This window comes from Excalfactoria chinensis, chromosome 5 (assembly GCF_039878825.1).
Source record: "Excalfactoria chinensis isolate bCotChi1 chromosome 5, bCotChi1.hap2, whole genome shotgun sequence".
Classification (NCBI taxonomy): domain Eukaryota; kingdom Metazoa; phylum Chordata; class Aves; order Galliformes; family Phasianidae; genus Excalfactoria; species Excalfactoria chinensis.
In genome coordinates this window covers 34,179,346-34,202,970 of record NC_092829.1, presented here as the reverse complement: position 1 = coordinate 34,202,970, position 23,625 = coordinate 34,179,346, and the positions used below count along the sequence as shown (strand labels likewise).

The window sequence follows — 23,625 nt, the reverse complement described above, 5'->3', positions numbered from 1 at the left end:
GCCAGAGAGCAGGTGATAGATTGGGCTGCCAGTTATTCTGAAGGCTGTTGCAATGTCAGCAGGTTGATGTGGGGAAATTTGCCCAGTTAATCCTAGTAGGCAGTCCGCACTCTACTTTGCAGTGGAGGGGAAAAATAACATCCCAGCAATTCTCACCTGGATTTTTTTTTTCCCATTTTAAGACTGGAATCAATAAGAACATGAATGTGTAAGCAAGGCATACAATGAAAGGCATCAAAGGAAGATGGTTAGCTTGTGTTGCTCAACATCTTTTCTCCATTTCTGACCAGCTTCTTATAGAAGAGGGTGGAAAATCAGCCCTGAGTATATCTGGAGACATTTGTACTCTAAAGGGGAAGACTGTGTATATGTGACTTCTCAGTTCCAGGGAGGTGAGGCCACTGCCAGACTGAGAACAATGCTGGCACTTGTGCTGTCCCTGTGGCCCATCAAGTCAGGGCATGAGCAAAGGCTTCCCAGGATTCAGAGACTCACACACGTACTACATAATCTCTAAGAGTTAAATTAAGCATTTCCTTTGGAAAGCTGTAAAATCCTGTCCTGAAAATGTCAAACCATGATGCGCCATCGTATCTCATAGCAGGCTCTTCCAGCACTGACCCATCTTTGCATCTTACTTCAAGGTTGAATTTGTCTACCTTCAGTCATGGAATTACCACTTTACATTTCTCAGAGAAATTCAAAGCCTGCCCCCCATCCCCAATCCTCAGAAGTCTTCTTGGTATATAAGAATCTCAACCCAGTCAGAAGTCTCCTCTCAGCCTTCTATGTCATGGGCAGGATGTGCTGAGCCACAGGAAGCCTCGTGTTGCGCAGTGTTGTTTGTTGGGTCCTCAGCTGCATCTGTGATTTTCCTTTGGACTCTCACCAGAAGCTCTGCAAAAACTGAAGTTCTGGATGTTTCTAAAAGAGATAGTAGTTCACTACATCTGCAGTTTTTGAGTACTTTTAGCCATACTTAGGGAGATATTATTTGCACTGAGATAAACACAGGGGCAAAGTTCTCCTTCCCTTTTCCATTTAAATTGGGCAGCTAAGCAAGAACCTTTCCTTTTTTTCTTGTTCCCCTCCCGCCCCACAGAGAGTAGAGTCACTGTTGACTGATCCGCAAACCTTTATACAATGAAAGGCCAACGATTTGGGTCTGCAGTGCTAATTTAATTTCATGTATTTTCTGTGAAGCAGGCATTTTTCTTCATTTTGATCATGCTTGGTTAACTAAAGAGAAGAGTACAGCAGGTGTGTTTGGCTGGGCAGAACACCTCTGTTTGACATGCTGTTTAAGTGTAGGAAATAGAAAAAAAAACCTCTCACTCGAGTGAGGTGAAACTACAGCTTTTTGCTCTGGTAGCTCATTCTACCTATTAAGGACTGCCTTAAGATTCACCCTTAGCTAGGTGATCTGGTTGATTATGCTACATGCAAAGTGAAGTGAATAAAACTACGTCTACATGTTTCATATTGTTAACATTCATATTTGCTGAATATTTTCTGTATTTTCTAGTACTGGAAAGGATTAGTACAAGCATCTACTTCATTCTGTATCAATTCTCTCTGTATTTATTCCTTCTTTTAGTGTTTCTAAGTTCTGCAGTTAGTTTATGATCTCTGTAAAGAAACTGTGGAAATGAAATATTGGATGCTGTTGACAACATCAAGGTAATCAACAGGTTCTCCTGCAGTATAGTCTCCGCATGCAAATGTTCGTTCCTCTTCGTAGAAGAGAGGTTTACATTCTGTTCTTACCTAAAGTTAGTCATCTTGCTTGGTACTTCTGATGGTGTGTGAGCCTGGTCCGAATGTGTTTACTGTCACGAGGAGGAGAGGAGGTTTGATGCAGTCACGGGAACAGCAGTGGGATGCACATGAATCCTGCTGAAACTGATTCATTTTTCCTTCTAGGGACTGTTTTCCTGTGCAGGAGCATGCTGTAAAACTATTTGGCGTCTCTCCTTTCTGTTTGGGCTATTAAAAAATATTAGGAGGTAGCAGATTGGAAAGATGAATTTAAGCTTTAGAAGATGATGTCACATTAGGAGATAGGTAAGAGGAGAGAGGCAGCGGTATTTCCCTGTTAGAGGTGCTTTGTTGAAACTGCTGGCTGCCAGGCAGAGCTGTGAGCCACTTGCCCAAGGAGATCATTCTCATGTGTTTTCCTACAGTAGTTTTTGTGCTGTGGTTTTATACAACAAGTTTTAGTCCATGACATCTTATGAGTCCAAATTACAGACTTCTAGAAGACCAGTTTGGTCAGATAGAGAAACATACTTTACATTAAAGTTCAAAAGAACCTTTGTTGCATTCCTTCCCCATCTAGCTTGTTTTAGTTTTTTTCCTAAGGAGAATCTTTTGTCTTGAAATAGATGAATTGGGGAAGTCAGTATGGAGATGGGCAAGATGGAATAAAAATTATCACCTTTAATGTGGTAGTCAGCAGTGTAATTGTTTCAATTCCCTGACCACTTCATGTGGAGGTGATCCCCACATCCTTTTACCAGTCTGTGTTTGTGCTCAGAAGTATTTCTGAGAAGTAAAACAACCTAAAGCAAAGTAAAAAAAAAACCTTGTCAAGCTTTGTCCTTGCATTTCATTTCTCCTTAATTACATTACAAATACTGCACTTAACTGTTTTTCTTGTTCTGTTTTGCCTGTTGTCATATATTTAATTCTTCGTTCATTAATTGCTTCTCTGTTTAAATATTGTAGCTGTTCTTGCAGGTTTCTTTCAGTTAACAAATGTATTGGGGCAAGGAAGCAGAGATATTGTATTTATTTAAAGTATAAACTGAAGGAAAGCGTAGCGTATGTAGCGCTCCTGCTAGTTCAGTGTCTGTTGCCTACTTTGTGCGGCAAGTAGGAGAGATTCTAAAATGAGAAGACAGTGATGCATAAGGCATTTCACGGTACAGCATTCCCTTCCAAAAATTAATTGGTCTTGTGTTGCTGCAAATGGTAAAAGACACAGTACCGAAAATAAAGCAATCAAGAACTCGCGTAAAACGGAATGGCACAGCAGCTATTTTCAGTCATTTTCATTTATAAATCTAGCTATAATTTTAAATAAAATAGAAAAGTTGATAAGCATTCTCCCCCATTAGGAATGAAGGAGCTAACATTATTTTCAGAACATACATAAGCCATTTCTGGATTATTTCTAGCAACTTTGAGAAGTGTTTTTCTATCCTAATGGAAAAATCTCACATTCAAAATAGGTAGGCACGTAGACATGCAGAATACATCTTTATGTCTTTGTAGTGCTTTTAGACATGTTTTACATGGGCTGTGTGGAGCACATACTCTTTGGGATGCTTACTGGTGTGTTGGTGGTGCAGCCATTCACTGGGGTAGGTAGGGTTAAGCTGTCTGTGCTTAATTGAGCATACAAAGAAACAAACAAAAAACCCTTGGGAAAAAATGAGTTAGGTTAGTAAAGTGTAGAAAGAAATACTGCACATTTCAATACTTGTGCCCAGCAATAGGGCATTGGCAGTCTCAGTCCCACTGCTGGTGATGGTGGCTGTGTGCCCATACAGAGCACAGGAGATCCATTCCCCACTCTCCCAGGGGAGGCTGTTTCAACTCAAATGTACAATTGGACAACTTTAAGAAGCAGAAAAGTTGACCGTGTTTTTTTTTTGGGGGGGGGGAATAATTTTTTTTCTAATGTAGCCCATTTAGATTGTTTTGTTCATAAAACAATCTTGAATGTGAGTCAAGCACAAATGGGGTGCAAAGTTCCATACAAATACAGGGTCACTGTTAAAGATATGAACATATTTCTGTAGCCCTCTCTGCAATCTGTCAATAGAATTAAAATCCAGTTTTATTATACAATAGATTTCTTTCCTCACAGTTGTGAAATACGGCATCATGGATTTCTATCATTGGATTCTCATATTTTAACTTTCTGATACCATCAGCAGATGAGTATCCAATTACTGTCCTTGCTGGCAATGTTTCCACTCCCAAATTCCACTCTCAAAACGCACACCCCTGCCAGTTTAAAGAATAACTTTAAATTCTGTGTAGAAGCAGAGGTCTTTGATTTCTCATTGGGTAGTGGCAATGCGAGGGAAGGAGGCAGGAAAAGGAGATTGCAGGGCAGGGAAATTCCCTCCAGCCTTCCCACTCCCAATCCTCTCTTACCATTTCATTCTCAGCAGCTGGCGACTTCTAAATCCCAGAGAACATTTCTTGCTCGTTGCAGGGAGCAGAGAACAGGGTATACTTAATAGTTTACTACTGGAGTCGGTGGAGCAGGAAAACAGGTCACTGGCACGCACTTGGTAAATTCAAAGCACAACAGCTCTGGTTTTGTGATACTGAAGGTATGCACTGTGAGGCTGCTTGGTACTTTACGTCTTTCTCTCTTTTTTAAGGAGATTTTAATGTTTAACTCTTTTATAGATTTTTGAAGTTTAAAAGCAGACCCACTTTAGATAAGTGTGGGGTTGTTTTGTTTTTTTTGGAACGTTGCTTGGATAAAAGAGAAAATGTGACACCAACTGTAATGGGGGATCTAGTATTTTAAAACATGCTGTACACACAGTACCACTATTTCATTGATTGAGTGATTTAGTGGAAATAATTCTTGGCTAATAATGTTGTGCTTAAAGTGTTATCAAGGACTTTATCACAATAATCTTGCTGCAAAAGAAAGTTTGATAAGAGCACAGAGAAGACATCTTTTCTTGTCTCACTGAGGCACAGTGAGATGAAGAGGTGGATTTTCTGCTTAATCAAACCAAAATAATCTGATGCTCTGTTTGATCTGGCCTGTGGCATGAACGGGAAAGTGCTATCACTAAATGTCACAGTATTGATTACATTTATTACTTGTAAGAAGGGGTCATACAAGGTGTGTAGGGCTCTGTGAACTCAGTGGTGTGAAGAGTTCTTGATGAAGTTAGCAATGAAGATGTCAAGACAGCAAGAGCTATTAAATTATGCAGTATGCTTACGGGGCACAGCTCGGCAAATAGATTTTGTAGCAGCCTGACCATAACCATTGCAGAGCACAAGCAATTATTTTTTGGGTAGGATACAGCTCGGATGAAAGGATGTGATTATTAACTTCTTTCACATTCTGGATGTAAACAGAGGCTTTGAGGAAAATTCAGTTAACTTGAAAGACAAACGCTTTTCACACGTTTGTAGTACTGAGGAAAAAGAAACTACCTTAGAAATATAGGTGGGTTTGAGGGCTTTCTGACACTCAGAAAGCTGCTCTGTTACATTTATGTGTTTACAACTGAGTTATTCTCAGCTGAAAATTCTGAAGTTGTTGGTAAGAATGCAGTATTTAAATATTCTTCAAATAAAAACGGAGTTGGGGAAATGGCAAATATTGGGAATACTTGTTAAGAATTCTGTGGTCCTTCTAGATCACCTCAGTCTCCCTGGCTTTACCAGGTGTGCAGCCGGGACTTTACACCAACACTGGCAAATTTCAGTTATTCAGACTGTGCGTTCTGAGTTACAAACTGCATTCAGGATTGATTAAGAACAGCCAAATAACCCACAAGAACCATTTTAAAACACTGCTTTAATAGTATGAAGCTTCACAGTAGACAAGACATTCTTGTTATCCTGGCCCGAGCTGGCATTGGTGCTGGGAGGATGCAGCACTGAGGTGCTATGAGCGGGCATGGCCTGGGCTTGGTGCCTGTGTCGGGGCAGCCCAAGCTGGTTTGAGTAATTAAGCTAAGTAATTTCAGAATACATTGTTCAGAGCTGCTCTTGATAACTTCTAGCAAGCACGTAATCCCTGCAGCCTTCCAGATAGTATAACGATTTCTGTGGCACTGTGGTATTTTTACTGACAGTTGGTAGAGGAAGCTTAATAAACTGCGTCAGCAATTGGCATTCTCTGCAAACTTCACTTGTACCGCTTTGAATCTTAAAAGCATTAGATGTTTCTTCCAATTTAATATCTGCATAATGGATGTGGATGGCAGGATATGCTGCTGCCAGGTGGCTCGCAGCAGCTCTCTCCCCATCAGCACCGTCATTCTATCCTGTTGGCAAAGCAGGGCAAGGTTGTCCTATTGCCTCTTGTCCTGAGTTGGTACTGTAATTCTTCAGACTCCTGTACAGTATATTTTTGGCATGTTTTACATAGACATGTTGCAGTATTTCATCTCCTGCTCTGCTCCTTTCTCCTCTCCTCCCCCTTGGGTTGCTCTTTGGAAATGTTTTTCAGCTCTTCTGCTTGCTGATGCAGCACTTCAGTTTGTGGGTTAGCATGGTTGATCTTCTCAGAAAGCAGTTTTAAATGATTGTTCAGCTATTCTGTGTTTGAATGAACTGATAGACACAGGCCACTCAAAACTATGTAAAACATCTGAATTTGAAAAATGCTTTCTATACCCTTAGTATGTTCTCTTTGTCCTAGGTGGGAACAGTTTCCAGTTTAGGTTTTGACATCTTTTAGCATTCTTCTAGGTGCAGTGTGGGATACTTACTTTGCATTCCTGCCTACTACAAGCTCCTTGAATTTTCGGTTAGATCGAGCCAGTGTTTCTGTTGCCTTTGGAGTCTGATGTGTATCCCTGGCAGGACCATCACCACAACTCCGGGCAGGTTTTAGAAGCTGGGTGGTCTTCCTCATGTACACTTTGTAGCTGCTGAATTCAGCCTTTTGCAAAAACATCAGTGCTTTGAATTCATACTTTTCAACCCCATGAAACAGGATTATTCATTTGTTTGTTTGTTTGCTTGTTCAGGTTGATTGCATGTTCTCTTTTGCTTTTTAAAGTTCTGGTTCTCAAAAAGTGCCTGTTTGGAACCCTGCAACTTTTCTGTTTTCTAGGTGCAAGGTTAGCATGTTAGGCATGGTACAGCCTTAACCCATGATAAGCAACACATTCAGAAGTAAGCTTGAAGTACGCAAGTGGGAACTACATAAAGAACAGATACTTCACTATTTCAGAGTTCCATAATCCTGCATGGGAAAAATAAATAAATAAATAAAGATAAAAAAGAGGGAAATATTGTTTCAGTTGGTTGCGTGTACCCAGACTATCTTTTTTTCCCCATTCTTTCTCTCTTTTGTACTATACCCTAAAAGAAATGCTTCAAAAGAAAAATCAAAACTCTTGATATTGGCAGAAAGTTTTTTTCTTTTCATGTAAGTGGAACTGCTTCAGGCAGCCCCTTTTGCTAGTGCCAAGCTCTGACTGAGCTGGTCTGACCATGAGGGGTTTTGGTAAAGTTTCCTCAGGCTGGGCCCTGGCATGTCCAGTCACATTTCAGTGTACTCCTCCACATCCAGCCATGCAGTGTAACAATGCTGGAGTACACATCTGAATCTTTTTAAAGCCACCCTCGATTGGTGGTGGCTAGAGTATTGGAAAAGATGCTTGTTTCCTATCGTGTGCACAACAAAAGTATTGTGGTGTATGCACCCCCTGTGCTAAAGCACATTAACATACATAAAATGCGAGCCCTTATTACCCATGCAGCGGCATGGCATCTTATCCCATAAGTCACCTGGTCTGGTGTTAGATCTTTTATCATCTAAGGATACCCAGTAGCTACCAGGAAAAGAAACTTCTCTTTGAAATAATCTCAAATTTTCATGAAAGCTGTAATATAACAGGAAGCATTTAAGCTTGGAGAAATAAGTCTATGTCTTTCCTTCCTGCTGTAGGTAGCCTTATCTGATTTTCATTCAGTTGCCAGTAATATTGGACTGAATGACTGCCCTTCCTATTCCCCACTTTGCACACAGTGTGGCTCTCTTGACGGTCATTTTCTGTGCCCAAGAGTGCATGTCAGAAGGAGACGGAGACTTTGGAATCGAAATGCCAACAAGTCTCAAGTGAATATATGCTAATAAGGTCTTGCAGTGGTTTGTGAATAGCCTGGAGCGGGGTGAGTTTCCACGAGGACGACAAGGTCATCCTACTGGACAGCATATAACTATTCTGGAATTCAGTCTGCTAGTTAACACCAGTGTTTAAATTTCTGAAAAGGAACTATTACACTTTTGTATAGTTCTTTATTGACATTAAATGCTTTAGGTATTATTATCTTCTCTAACTTATGCAACAAAATAACTGTAAATGTATCTATTTATGTTTTTGTTTATCTGGTAGAAAAGAGTGGTGGAACAGCTTCGAAAGAATTTGATAGTGAAGCAGGAACAGCCGGACAGTAAGTTTCAAATACAGCCATTGGCACAGTCAGAAAACAAACTACAGACGCCACAGCCACAACCACTACAACAGCTACAGCAACACCACCATCAACAGCAGCAGCAGTCTACTGCACCCTCTCCAAATGTGATTGGATCACAGGTAATGATTACCCATAGCCAACAGGTCTCAAGAAACAGTAAAGACTTTGCTTGTACTGTATGTAGTGTATGATTAAAGTCATTTATTTTTAAAAGACTCACGGTCTTTGTGAGCAAAATGTAAGGAAGCAGTTCCCTTATCCTTCTGCCTGGCTCTTTCTAAACAGTCATAACTCATATCTAATAATTCTTACCTGAGTCTGCACACATTAATTTAAAAGGACACAATGGTAGTTACGAAGTTTAAATTTTAGAAAGTAGTGTATTTATTGGGAAGGCACACTGAATTTCATTACAATGCAGGATTAGGGATGTAATCCCTGAACTCACCAGGGAAAGCAGACCACTTTGCTGAGAAGGAAACTGCAAGCTAATTCCAAGTCTCTACTGTTCAAATATTTAGAATCTCAAAAGTCTGCTAATAAAACAGCTAGAAAGGCAGGGGCGTATTTTGTAGTAAGGGGGGTGCGTGTGACTTTTTTTACCCATTGTTGCCATCTCAGCAGCTCACATGTACTTGGATAGGCTGATGGCAGAATTCACCATTTGCTTCATGGATATTGCATGGAGTTGCATCCGTAACTTTGACTGGTAATGATTCTTGTCTTCTCTTTACCTGAAAATAGAGGAGGAAGAAATGGTTGAGATCTTAGTTAACTCATTAACTGAACAAGTTGTTTTGAATGCTCTCTAAAAATACCTTTGTGAGGCTTAGGTACTTCTAAAAAAATATTGAAGAACTGGAGCAGACTTAACTAAGAAAAAGATGGTCTTGAGCACAAACGTCTACACTGAATCTAAGACAGAACAAAGAAGTGTGTACTGATGTGTGGTAAAATGGTGAATCTCCCTTTGCTGTATCATTGGTTTCTGCTTTTCAGTCAGGAAACACAACTGCAAAAGCAGTCTTAGATTTTTCTCCTTGTTCCACACTTTGCATTCGTGCATTAACTTCCAGGTCATCTTCTGGGTTGCAAAAACTGAGGTTTTGTTTAAAGTTAAAGAGCCCTCTAGTGAAACAGCCACAAAACTGCTACACCCTTCAGACTCATTGATGCTGTTGCACTCAGAAAGTAATCAGGAACTGAAAGGCAGGTCTTCCTCTCATCTGAATAAAAAAAGCCAGCTCATACCCTTTAGTTATCTGTTATTATTTATGCTGTTAGAACCCTAAAGTATCAGCTCTTGCTTCTGTAGGTGGAATCTACGTACAGATTCTCTATCCTCTTGCCCCTCAATAAAACTGTGTCTTCTCTTTCAACAAAGATATAAGAAACACATAAAGGAAAGTCAAATATTTTGTCTCTGTGTAAAGGTTATTGCTGCCAACTTTTGTAACAACACATTTTCTAGTAAAGAGAATGTTTTCAATTGTTATTTTCAGAGTAATTCAACGTAGGAATAAAGTTATATATACTGCCCTAATAGTGACACCGTAACATACTTAGCGTAATCCAGTCAGAGGGATATTTTTTCAAAAAGATAGTATTACTACAATGTTATTATGTGAAATAAAGCAAACTTGCTGTGAATGGTACTTCAGTATGAATTCATGCATTGAAAACTTTTTAGAATAACTGAAGCAATTAACACTCAGTAGAGTAACAGAGAAATTCAGGCTCTGTGATCTGCTGCCTGAAACTCTGCTCTCAGTACTTTCACACTTACCAGAAACCCTTGAAAGTCTCCCAGTCTTGTACTACACGATGGATTACACTTTTCTTTAACATGTTTATAGATGAATGTATTCTTGTGAACATGATACGGTGTTACATCTTATTGGAAAAGCTTGAATAGTATTACTGCTTCAGGGGAAAGGAGCCTCTTGCTTTGGAGACAGCGCAGGAGGGGTCAATGAGAAGCTCTTAAACCTAAAATAGAAAGTTAAGGGAATTGTTCATGTTGAGACAATGAAAAAATGATTATGACTGGATTATATATATAAATGTACTAAAATGTAGCACGAATTATTCTTTGATTTGGCATTATACAGTGATTTTTTTTATATATTTTTTTTTTACACTTCAGTGTAATTAACAGTTAGGAGGTATAGTTTAAGCCGTAAAAAAATGGTGGTGTGAAAGCAAAATGCATTTTAGCTTAAGGAAATAATATCAGAGAAAATACTGAAGAAACCAACTGGAAATATATTACTTTATTATAATGAAAAGAAAGGTCTTCTGTGATCATAATGGAGAAATCTGAATCAGTCATGTTCGGAACATGACAAAGGCTGCCTTGACCCCTGGTTATCCATTTTTTCCTGTTCTAAAGTCTAGCACCATTGTTGAGAGGGAATGGCTCTTACTTCATTCTAAAAGCATTTAATGAAGCCAGTAACTGTTTTGAAGATGCAGGGTCATTAATACACCAGATTTTTTACACCAAAGAGAGAAGGAATAAGTTCACTTGCCATTCTGTTGAGTGCCATTCATCACCATTCTTTCTGTGCACATTGTGTTCTGATTTTTTTATGGAGATTTTCCTGCCTTGTTAATTTTTGAATGAGATTGATCTTTTCTGTTTTCCTCGGTATCTTAGGAGACGGGACATTTTAAAACAAAATTAGGGAATTGTAATTGTTTAATTTTGGAATACACTTAATTTGGGAGCATAGTGCATCAATGCATTTCAAATAAATGCTGACATTAAGTGATTCAGAACCACTCTCTTTAAAACAGGCTGAGAGCAATCTGGAATCATGTGCATGCACCAAAACCACCCCCACTCCCCCATTCCAGTGAAGTTAAAATTAATTGCCTGCAGCTGGACAGGCTCACAGCCAGCTCATAACTCCAGGATAGCCCTGCTGGTATTCTTAGGGAAGAACGTGAAGGGCTAAATTGCTGTATGTATGTCTAAAACTGAAATTCGGACTAGCCGGAATCAAAATCTATTTTTTGTTCTTAAAGAAACAAATGAGGTTATGAGGGGTTGCTTTTTTCCCTCTTTCTCTGATTACGATCTCTGTAAGTAAAGTTTCCATTTGAAATTTTGTATGTTAATTGATGAGAAGCTCGTTTGCTGGTTTGTTTCATAAACTTCCAGCATATAGGTTTGATGTTGACAGTACACATTTGGAAGTAGTATGAAACTAAAAGATCAAAAAACATATATGCCTCCGCTAACGCTTGCTTGTCATATTCTCAGAAACTGTTTTTGAATCGATCTGTAATTCTGCAAGTGATGAAAATGTTCCCAACAGGTGCCCCAAATGAGGTTTCTTTCTAGCTACCCAGTTTTCAGAAGCGTAAAATCATATGCATGTCTGAACAGTAGGCAGGTAGACTTAGTGCTGCCTTTTCTTCTGCTGTCTATTGTTTCTGACAAACCAGCCCACATCCTGTCTGATACCAAGTGTCTCTGTCTCTTACAGTGTTTTTTCTGTTTCCTCTAGAAAACGGTAACTACAGCTTCTATGATCACCACTAAGACACTACCTCTCGTCTTGAAAGCAGCAACTGCGACCATGCCTGCCTCCGTTGTGGGTCAGAGACCTACCATTGCCATGGTTACTGCTATCAACAACAACCAGAAAGCAGTCCTCAGCACTGATGCACAGAATGCACCGGTCAACCTCCAGACAACAAATAAGGTCACTGGGCCAGGAGCTGAGACAGTCCAAATAGTGGCGAAAAACACAGTCACTTTGGTAAGCATTTCATGTGTTTGCCCTGCAAGTATGTGTGGTTTAGTTTGCAAGAGAGCTATAGGGGGAAAAAAAAAAATCAGATTTTTCTACCAGAAAAGAGAAAAGTAGGGACTTGTTATGAGACTTCGTAGGTTGACACTGCTAAACTAAAAGACCAGGAGAAAAATATTTACTTTCTACTAAATCAGTGCTTTCATCACCTCTGTGTAGTAGCTGTTAGTCATGGGGAAGCAGCAGTTGTTTTGCTCCTGCGTAGTCTATGGGCTGTGTTCTGCAAAATTTCAGCTCTTTTGTTTGGTGAAGGTGCTGTCAGAATTTCATGGTTTGATCATTTTGGGGTTTTGTCTTTCATTTTCTGATTCAATCTTTCCTGTTCACTTTGTGTGATAAAGTCTCTCATGTTAGACATAGCACTTAATTCTGCTCACTACTGCGTCTTCACTCACCACTTTTTCATACACAGATCTTGTTTCTTTAGCCATGTATTTTGGAAAGTGCTTTGATGTTACCATACAGTCTTCCCCAGAGTAGTTAACTTGCTGAACAATTAGTCAGACACCTGGAGATACAAGAAGAAATGTTGTAGAATTGGATTATATAACCTCCTTGGACTAGAAATTAGGAATTATATGGGATCATGACAGGGAAATTCCACTTTTGAATTAAAGATTAAAACTTCATTAAATACAAATCTTTATTTATCTTTATTTAAAAATACACTTTAATAATGTAAATTAAAGTAATTTTACCTCCTAATAGAGGATCATTGTAAGCAGGATAGAGAGTTTGGAGGTTTTTCTACTATTCCCTTTTCCAGAGTCATCTGTTGCCCCCCTGTCATCTGACTTTCATGCTTCTGCTTAATCTCTTTGCTGAATTACCTACTTAGGCTGTGCAGGTGATAGTGCTATTATACTTACACGTGATTTAGGTTTTGGTAGCACATTTCATAAAAAAAAATCTCAGAATATTTTCCTAAGCTTTAATTAATCAGTATGACACCTTTTGGAAGTAAGTCGCAATCTTATGTGTATGGACAGAAGTAGAGAAGGGTGGAAACTAACATGGACATTAATCTCAAAGAATCTCATTGAATACTCAAGTAAGGTAGTTAGTAGCACTAATCAGATTAATTATTTGGCAACTCCAATTGATTTCAGGTAGAAAGAGAAGTATCCTCCTTAAAATCAGAGCTTAATTGCTTCATTTGGCTTACTTTCGAATTTTAGGCTGTGTATTTACAGCCCCTCAGAGTGTCACTAATATTGCTAGAAATAGAAGAGTTCTAACTTTCCAAATTTTCTCATTTGTGTGAGATAATCTTTTGTCCTCCTGGATGCCATTGAGTATGATAGGATAGTATAGCTGGACATCAAAGCCTGAAGTTACTTTCTGTCAGTTATCATGCTATTTATGAACTATTAAAACAAATCAGAGTTTCATTATCTCCAGATGAAGTGATTTTGGATCACAGACCACATTAGTTAGTATAGGTGCACCTTCTGTTTGTGAACAAAGGTATACAGGCACTGGAAAGTAGGGGTACTTCAATTTTCAGTACATTTGTAATGAAGAAGCTGTCACAGTGAAAAACTATGGAGTGAAAAGCCGGGAACATCAAGTCTGAAAATACATTCAGGGTGTTGATTTTTGTGAACAACATCAAAGCTATTTTCCTCTGATTGAACTATCTCTTATATTCTTACAGCAGGTTCAGGCTACACCCCAGCCCATAAAAGTGCCGCAGTTCATCCCTCCTCCCAGACTCACACCTCGTCCAAATTTTCTTCCACAGGTAAGTGTATAGAGAGCAAGCAATTGAAGAAGGACCTTGATTATAGCATAAATAGGGGAAATTTTCTGTGAACATCATGCCTGTCAGTCTTTATTGCTGACCTGCTTGAGGAGACAGTTCATCTTCATGGGAAGGACTGGATGTACAATAGAACAGAACAGAGTGGTTCTGTTGGAAAGAATCTTCAAAGATCATCCAGTCCAGCTGCCTGAGCAGTTCATTATCCAAATGCCTCTTAGAATACTGACAAGCACAAGGCAACAACCACCTCTATAGGAAGCCTGTTTCAGTGTTTGACCACCTTCACAGTAACAAAAGCTTTCCTAATATCCAGTCAGGAAGGAATTTCGCACTGTGGGGATATTTAGGAGTCGAATAGGCTGCCCAGAGGAGTGGTGGAATCTTCAGCCTTAGGGGTTTGCAAGACCCGTCTGGACAAAGCCCTGAAGCATCTTGGTTTGCATTTAGTGTTGGCCTTGCTCTGAGAGGGAGATGGGATTATAGAACTATCCTGAGCTTCCTCCTGCCCAGTGCATCTATGATTATGAGATTAACATATAGTGATCATTTATGAATGTATTTGCGTCAAAAGGAATGGTGAATTATTGCTGAACTGGTGTCAGCAAAAATTGATGCATCACCCAAGGCCTTATATTGCTGTAATTACTGTTTGCTGCTCATGAGCAAGAAGGAAAAACAAGACGTCTCTGTGTTGTTCCCAAGTATTTCTGTATTGCAACAGAGAACAATACAGACAGTGATTTCTGTTCACAGCTGAGCAGCAAAACTTGTAGAGAACAAATTTTTTCACAAGTTGGAAAAGACACTGATTCTTTTCTCATTAAAAGAAAAAATCTTGGAGGAACTATTTCGTTTGCAAGGTACATTCGGCACTGACTAGAAGCCTTAATGTGTTTCAAAAGAAAAAAAGGAAAGTATAGGTTGGAATCTGATTAAAACTGAGGGATGGTGAAATCTGTTGGAACGTCACCTTGTTTTCAATGATAAAATCCAGTGTGGAGTACTAAATGTGGATAGGACAACAGAAATTAAATAGTGAAGAAGACTTCATTTTCAGAGTAATTTATTCTGTTTCTGCACATTGTAATCAAGTGGTAAGTAAAAACAATGGGCAAGACAAAAAACAAGTATTTGTAGTGGAGTATTGAAGAATTTTTATGGCTCATGGAAGAAAAAATGTTACTAACTGCCTTTACCTGTACCCTTCAGCATTTACAGATGGGAGATTAGTGTATGATTGTGAAAATGTTACGTATTTAGCAAGGTGGATGTGCAGGTGTCTACTTAGACATGTACAGAGTGATATGATAACAGTGATAACAAGGATGTTCTGAAAAATTGTTGGAGACTCAGTACGAAGCCCTGAGACGCACTTCTAACATGAAAGTCTCAGCAGTGCCTGTAAATATTGCATTAATTTTTGGCTTGCAAGAGCAGCATGTTGATTTAGACATATATGAGGCACTTGGCAATATACATGTAATATAAATATCCATGCATCCAAATACCATTTCAGGGACTGTGACTGCTTATGCAAATGTTTTATAGATGGATCTTATGCAAGTAGGTTTGAAAATGTGGCTTTTTCTTTTTCCTATCATACTTATGGCACTATGCTAAAAATTGATTCTGTAAGGAATCAACCTTGCATGGATTATACAGTCTGAATTCTAAGACTTAGTAAATATGTTTTTCTGCAGTATTGATATATGAATATCTCTCTTCTTTTTTACTTTTTCCATAGGTTCGACCTAAACCAGTTGCCCAAAATAACATTCCTATTGCCCCAGCACCTCCTCCAATGCTTGCAGCTCCTCAGCTTATTCAGAGGCCTGTGATGTTGACAACAAAGTTCACACCCACCTCTTTACCCAACTCTCAGAACTCCATACATCCAGTTCGCGTAGTTAACGGGCAGACAGCAACCATAGCCAAAACTTTCCCTATGGCACAGCTCACCAGCATCGTGATAGCAGCACCGGGTACCAGGCTTGCTGGACCTCAGACTGTACAGATCAGCAAACCAAACGTTGAAAAACAGGTATAGATAAGAAAATGTCTACTGGATTAACATACTGGATTTATTGCTTTACGGTGTCTGTTCTGGAGAGGATAAGAAATGGGGAAGCTTTCATTGGTTGCTGGAAATATCCAAGTTCCAACAATAGTACAAATTATGAAATCACTTTTGACTCTTGGGGTAGAAATAACCTTTCTCCTTTAACTTGTTTTCTTCATACTTTAGGAGTTTTATTCCTCTCTACTGTTCAGCTTCAGTTGTTTACAAGCAAGCTATATTCCAAGGCTGTACTAATTTCTTGGAGGCCGTGTTCGAACTGAAATCCATGTTCACATGAAGCCCTTAAGAAGCACTGGAAAAATATTTTCAGTGTTTTTGTTTTTCAGGTGGTGTCAACCTGAGAAATGGGGGGGGAAAAAAAAAAAAGTAAAAGGATGCAAAGTCACAGAAGTATCTAATCCAAGCAGTACAGCAGTTTCTTCCTTGTTCTTGCAGTCTCGTTGTCTTATAACTGGAGACAAAAATAGCCTCACTCATCTTTAGAGGACTTGTAGTTTACTATGTCTACATAGGGTTAAATGAGCAGAAGGGAGACCCTCAGAAACAGCATTCCAGATCATTAGTTTTAAAGTCTCTCTCCACTGAAGACTTTCTTTAAGTTTTTACTTAAGCACGGTTTGCAGCGGCTGCATCCTTGCCATTTGGTTGAAATGAAGCAATCTTCTATTTCACTTTTAGTTCTTTTATTTATTACACATTAGTAATATTATACCATTATACAAAATATAATGCATTGTCTATAACATACAACACGTATTCATGTAATTATGCATATATTACTACACATTTTACTTACAAATCTTTCGTAGACTAAAGTGCCTTGAAGTTATCTTCCACGTTTGAAGTCACCTATAGAGACTGAGATAATCTAGTGCATGAAAGATATGCTTGTGTTCTGTTCTCCCTATGAATTCACATGAGTAGGTTCTTGTGTACCTCAAGGCAGTTCTACAAGTTATTCAGCAGTGCGTACACTTTTCATATGATTTGAAGTTGTACTTCTACCATACTATACTTTTGATGCCTATTCCTTTTGATGTCAGCAATATTCATTTGCTCTTCAAATAATTACTGGAAAATCAAGGAACTGTTGAAAAACATACAGAAAAATGTTGGTGGTTTAATAATATATTAACTTTTCAGTATGTTTTCCCCATATGGTAGAGGGGAACAGTTTGTGTCTTTGTAGAGATTACCTCTGTTTGTAGGATCAACAGCTATGCTATGGGTTGGGGATTGTCATGCAGAGTTTTGTGGTATCATTGAAGAAGAATCTAACTTAAGAAAAAAAGTGCAGAAAAAGATGAGGTCTTAGGAGTCAGAGCGAGAGTTTTTGAGCCATTCATAATTCTTCAAGAAGATTAAGGAGTCAGAAGTATAAAATCCATGTAGCCATGCAGAATGGTTTTACCTGAAGTTTTCCATCCCGTGCAGCGTAGCGACTTCTGTAATGGAGTTAACTCTTGTGATGACTTTTACTGCTTGCATGGCTGCTTGGGTTAATGGAATGGTTGTGAGGCTGCTTCATCCTTTGTTAAAGCAAAACAGTATTTAACATTCCTCTCAGTCCGATTCTTCGTTAATACACTGCCAACATTAAAGTGTTTTTCTTTGTATCTGCTAAAGTATTTGTTTTGCTTTATTAGTCAAAATAAAATAGGCCTCCTTATCAGAGAATGAGAGAAGTGCTTTTTTTTTCCCCAGACTATTAAACCCCATGTGGAAGCAGAAGAGAAGCAAACAGAAAATCGTACAGTTACTCCACCTGCTGCACCGAAGCCAAAACGAGAAGAAAATCCACAGGTATCAGAACACATCCAGAGTTTTCTGGATGGAAGGAATTCTTTGTCCTTCAGAAAACACTTTTTCCCGCCCTCTTCCCTTAAGATTCCTAAAGTTTAACATTCCGTATATTCTATTGGGTAGCAGTAACTGTCAGTCTATGACTGTAGACCTTGCAGGTCTACAAAATAAGAAATCTAAATAGATATAATGCATTTGCATTTTTCATCCTGGTCTTTTGTTAAATTAGAAGTTTGTAATTTCCCTGACACTTCCTTCAGCCAGGAGGCTTAGATTACAGTGTTGATTTCCATTCCTTTGAGCTTTTAGACTGTTGGAAAACTGCCTTTATTTCTTTTTTTTTCCCTTATAAAAGACTACTGTTCTGATTAGCAGGGTGGAAAGAGCCATTTATGTAAACATTCTGCCTAGATTTTATTCCAGTTTAGGTCCCATTAGTCTTGGGGGGATAGAAAAACCAAAATGGCTATTTCTAAGAGCCTTTCTACCATGTTGAGATCTGGAACTGATCGCAACTAAATGTGTTTTTTTAAATAGATTCAAGCTGGCTACTTGTAATGTGAGCATTAGCTATTGTCAGTACAAATTCTGATTTTAGATGTCTGCGCATTTCTTTCATTAAAATTAGAATCCCTTGAGAAAGCCATAGCCTTAATCAAACCGTAACAGACTTGCTTCGTATAGTCTGCAATAATATGAAGATGGTGTTCTGCAGCCAGTAATATTTTACTGGCAAGCAAGCTGTGTTGGCATTTACTAAGAACCAATCACGTAGTTATCTCAGTGTATGGGAAGTAAAGAAACTGCTTTCTTCTTCCTAGCTCTGCCAACTCGGTGATCATAAGCAATTGACATTTCCCTATGTCTCAGCCTAGGTTCCCAAATTAACATATATAAATGAAAAGTGATTTATAAAAGCAAAGCATTATTAGTAACATTTTTGGTGCTTAGTTACCTGTCAACTGATTTTAAAGGGCCTAAATAAAATAGCTTATCCAAACAATTGGAATTGTCATGATCTCAATATTTTTCTCTTTCTTCCCTCTCACAGAAACTTGCCTTCATGGTATCTCTAGGACTAGTTACTCATGACCATCTGGAAGGTAAAAAAATGTCTTAAGCTGGTTCTTGAGCTCTTTGTTTCATAGTCATTCTGAATGGGAATTACAAGTCTAACATATTTCTGTATTCAGTGTAGTATTTTCTTGCACAAATGTGCTTTTGGGTGTCTGTACTCTTGATCTAACTGGTCTCTCTTGCACGTCCTTTACTCTCCTTATTACACGGAAGCAAAGCAGTTGCTTATGCAGCTGAGACCAGAAGGATCAGAGTTTGGAAAGAAAGCATATGCTTTGATGATAGGAAAGAAATTTGTGACAATACCTTTGCATTCTGAACTGCTTCTGTATCTGCGGAGTTGTACCGTGGATAATTTTACAGTAATCCACATCTGGATTTCTTATTTATTTCAGGATTTCATTGGATTGTAATCTGTAAAGGAAATGAATTAATAGATTATAATTTGTTTTCCTAATTTTATACATTGAAGAACAGCCTAACATTGCAACAGCTTGAGTATTTCTGTACTGTGTTTATTTTTAGGTACTGACAAGGTTATCAGAGGCTTCTAGTTTTAGCTCACAATTACAGTGGCTGCCTGTATAAAAAGTCTTAGTCCTGAAGTACTCTTATTTAGACAGAAGATGACGGTCATTTTGTGAATTAGTTGAGCACTATACTTGTATTCTTTGTTGGCTCTTAGTTCCAAACCTACAGAAAATAGAAGCATGGTAAAGTTTCCTCTGTTGAGCATGAATGGTGTTCTGTAGAAATCTTCATGTGCAAACTGCATTCTTAGGATCTCATAATTTCTAGGACCTGTTGTTTTCTAACCTGACTGCTTTGTTTTTCAAGAAATCCAAAGTAAGCGACAAGAGAGGAAAAGAAGAACAACAGCAAATCCGGTATACAGTGGAGCTGTTTTTGAGCCTGAGGTATTGATCTCTTGCTGGGGGAAGCTGGTCCTTTCATTCTGAGCTTGTGTGGTTTTTTGCCACATTGCTACCTTAGCCATCTTGTTTCTGACAAAGACAGGGAAGCCGTTGTTTGTAATTCAGTTGATATGATATTCCAATGATATGAGCCTTAGATTTTTAATCAGGAGGCACACTGGGGTGTTCTTATAACATTTATGTCCTTTTCTGCCTTCCCCCATGAAAAACTGAAATTAAATGGCAGTGTGTGTTAGTCTTAACCATCAGGTCAGTTTGCATATTGGACTGAAGCAGTCTGGAGGTCATAATTAGTGTAAAAAAAGCTAACTTCTCTGAAGCTATGCTCCAGAAAACAGAACAGCTGGTAATCATATGTAATGTTACCTTGCTGTTTATCAGCTATTTTATATAGTTGCTACCAAAAGTGTTAGCCAGCTAAAATGGTCATGTTTTCCCCTGCAGCGCAAGAAGAGTGCAGTCACGTACCTGAACAGCACAATGCATCCTGGAACGCGTAAAAGAGGTGAGGTATACTTAGACATGTCTTCCTGCTCTGTGCCTCTTCCTCCACCTTGTGTTTGCATTCCCCTTGTTGATTTGAAGGACAAAACAAAGAAGGACTTTACAGTACTTCATTTGTCTAGTAAATTTCCATGGTAGACACAGATCTTGACTTCTAGGGATTAGCATAGCAGGTTTTATTAAGCAGCTCAGTGTTTCATTTCAGTTTCACCTTCTCCCACAAAAATAGAGCAAAGTGAAAGGTGACACGCCTGAACATCATTTAGAGGTATAAAGCTGCTGTCGAGATTCTCTTTTTAATAACTAAATTGTATTGCCACTGTCGGGAAGAAGGTGGTTGTGGAAGAAGTAGAAGGTGGTTGTGGAAGAAGTGTCTGTGCCCTGAGTAGGAGAGGAAACTTAGTGTGAGGAAACCTTGTTCCCCAGTGGGAGCAGGGATGGGTCCTTGGAAAGAATTTGTCTTGAGAAAGACTTTCTTGCTCATTCTGAACACTTTATTGTGAGCAGGGTGCCACTCTGTCCAGGAGTGGAATAGGATCTTTTGCATAGGTATGCAGTATTTTTCAGTCCAAATTCTTCTGTAAAAATAGTTGAAATTTTAATACTTATGTTATGATGAAAGACATGAGTCAGCACAACATAGCAGAGAACTTCATACTGGTTTTCATACAAGGCAATGACCACCACACATATATAACAATTTTTCCCGATTTTTATGATTTTCTGCAGTTTTTAAGAACTTGTGCAGTACAGAATATACCAGTTCAATTATGATTTATTTTTTTTGCTGCAGTGTCAAACATTCATTTGATGTGTACTTTCTTTGACAAATCTCATCAGTCGATAAAGGCAATGTGACAGAGCCTACCCTTGTGCTGTTTTGAGTAAAGCACATCGGTATCCACCGCTATCCTCTAGTCACATTAAAAAAAGACTTTTTTTCTAATAATATGGTATGAATTTTACAGAGAGAGAGTTTTGCATTTGCTCTGTGGATAAATAAATGTTCCTACTTCTAATAGTGATTCCTTGATTCTGTTTTGTAAGTCACTGTGAACAATTATTGCATCGATGAAAGGGATTGCGGGCTTTTGTGCTTGATATTCTCTTAGCCTGTTTATGCATGCTGACTGCTGTTTTACTGTCTTTTTTTTTTCTCACACACTGTTGTGTGTCTGCACCTTCCATTAGCACCAAATTAGTAGCATGCATTTTTAATTGATAGAAGATTTGGGTTTATACCTTTATTTTATGATTTAGGATAGCTACATATTAGTTGTAAGGCTTATGCAAGCATGTGTGCCCTTGAGAGCTTTAGCTGGTGCTGAGCATGTCAGAAATTTCAGCCATGGACATAGCTATCAGAAATCCATTTCCAAGGACATACTCAGTTCTGGAACATATCCAGACCTTAAATGCAAGGTTTAGCGTGTTAATAGATATGGACTAACGATCTGTAAACATAAGATCTGGGGAATTATTTCTAGATCCTAAGTCTTTTATGTTTACATATCCATAAATTACTGTGGAGAAGGGAGGCGGAAATGATGGTTACATATTGTTTTTTCCTGTCTTACTTTGCATACGTAATTTAGCAAAAATAGTTACAAACACATTTTGCACTTCTGCTAATCTGAAGGAGCATATAGGAGCTGTGCATAGTCAAACATACTAGACTGAGGAAGGTTAAGAAAACACACAGAATCTGAGGAGAGCTACATTTTAAGACTAGCGATAGATTACAGCTGGTAGTGCTGGGGTTATGAGTCACACAACAGGACTGCTCTTGAGGCACCCTAATTTAAAAGATGTACCAGTAAAGTAGAAAGTGCTGATCTGTGGGTGAGTGGGTTTAAAAAAATGAGAAGAAAAGGAGGGGGTTGGAACGGTGAGTGTTGGCCTTTGATAAAGGATTTAACCTTTGAGTAGATTTATGCTGGCAGTAGAAAGATAGGAATGTGTGGGATAACAGTAGAAAGGATTTCGTAGTAGTTATTGTGGCTTCTGTCTAGCCTTGGTGCCAACATATTTTCCCTAAAAACAGAGTAGCCTTGTTTCAAGGAGTCCCCAGACTGCTTTTGAGGGAGCAGTACTTTGACCTTCTCACAGAACTTATTTCTATTTCTTTCTGAAATACATCTTATAAATGTTCTTTCCTTGCAAAATTCTACTTGAATATTTCTAAAAAAATTGTTTAAATCTTTGCTTCTGTCCTCCCACTTGTAACTTTTATATTAACTTCCTCTCTGTGCTACATCATTTCCTTTTTCATGCTAGCCAATGAGGACCACTGGCCAAAGGTATGTAAGATTTTGTTTGTTTGTTTGTTTGTTTGTTCCCTCTTGTTAATATGTAGGTCGTCCACCTAAGTACAACACGGTGCTGGGGCTTGGGGCTTTGACGCCCACGTCCCCTCTGTCCAGTTATCCTGACTCCCCTGAAAATGAAAAGACAGAGACCACATTTACTTTTCCCGCGGCTGTTCAGCCTGTGTCCCTGCCTAGCCCCAGCTCCACAGACGTAAGTAATTCTTGGGGAGGGAGGTGACTTTTGGAATGATACACGGAAGCACAGTCACAAGGAAAATCATTGCAGATTTTGTTTCTTTAGTCTCACTCATCCTTTGTCCTGGTTCAGTGCTGTGAAACCGGCTAGTATCCTTTTAACACCCTTCCTTTTTCCTCCTGCACCTTGAAACACTGGGAGGCACTAGGCATGCTAGATGAGCTCATTTCCTTTGTGCCATGTTTGAGATCTTGTCTGACTGAATTGAATCTGTCATCCATGATAAAGGGGAAAGGGGAGAATGGAAAATATTACTTACAGACCATAATAACAAAAAGTTGTGATGTTTCAGTAATGAGAGAAGGAAAACATCTTGGATCACCCTAGACAGCCAGGAGCAGTGTTCCCAACACTGGCTGTGGCAGTTCAGCTATGTTAGTAGCTGAATACGTTGCCATGTGATCAGATCACAGAATCTCAAATGAAATCTGGTCATTTTGTTGCAATTTGTGAAGAAGCCAGTATCCTTTTTTTAAGTTAAAAACCAAGTTTTGCCCCTCTATGCGCAGCCTCTTTTAAAGTTGCTGAGGACGACCCCGTTATTTCATTGTTTCTATTTCTTGCTGATAGCATTAAGAAAAAAATTAAAGGCTGTGCATAAGCTTCAGAAAACAAATAACAGGGAAAGTTGACCTGAGTTACTGTGTAGGTCTGACACAGCGTAATGAATGGACAGTATGGTTTGTCCAGAAGTGTACAGTGACTCTGTCCTGTAAGAGTGAAGCAATTCATTGTACAAAATTGTCAGGAGTTGTAGCATACTTCCAGTAAAGTGCTTGCCTTTTAGTAGCTACTAATTAATGGGAACAGTTTGCAAATGAAAAGGCACCAGCTTATTTATTCATCTAGGTTTCTTTCTTTGTTTGTATGCTT

General features: G+C 38.8%; 1 protein-coding gene across 9 annotated transcripts in view; it reads left to right on the top strand.

Annotated features, from left to right (window-relative positions):
• Nucleotides 1-23,625, top strand: part of PHF21A (PHD finger protein 21A) — a 120,871-nt gene that overhangs the window by 87,704 nt on the left and 9,542 nt on the right. For 7 of the 9 annotated variants that reach the window (XM_072337776.1, XM_072337774.1, XM_072337769.1 and 4 more), the window contains 9 exons: nt 8,121-8,321; nt 11,718-11,972; nt 13,681-13,767; nt 15,533-15,829; nt 17,573-17,671; nt 18,723-18,774; nt 19,586-19,665; nt 20,128-20,188; nt 22,544-22,707. In XM_072337776.1, the coding sequence (XP_072193877.1) occupies nt 8,121-8,321; nt 11,718-11,972; nt 13,681-13,767; nt 15,533-15,829; nt 17,573-17,671; nt 18,723-18,774; nt 19,586-19,665; nt 20,128-20,188; nt 22,544-22,707 (1,296 nt within the window). Of the gene's footprint in view, nt 1-8,120; nt 8,322-11,717; nt 11,973-13,680; nt 13,768-15,532; nt 15,830-17,572; nt 17,672-18,722; nt 18,775-19,585; nt 19,666-20,127; nt 20,189-22,464; nt 22,488-22,543; nt 22,708-23,625 lie in introns of all 9 variants that reach the window. The other 2 variants (XM_072337777.1, XM_072337778.1) reach the window with 1 other exon arrangement.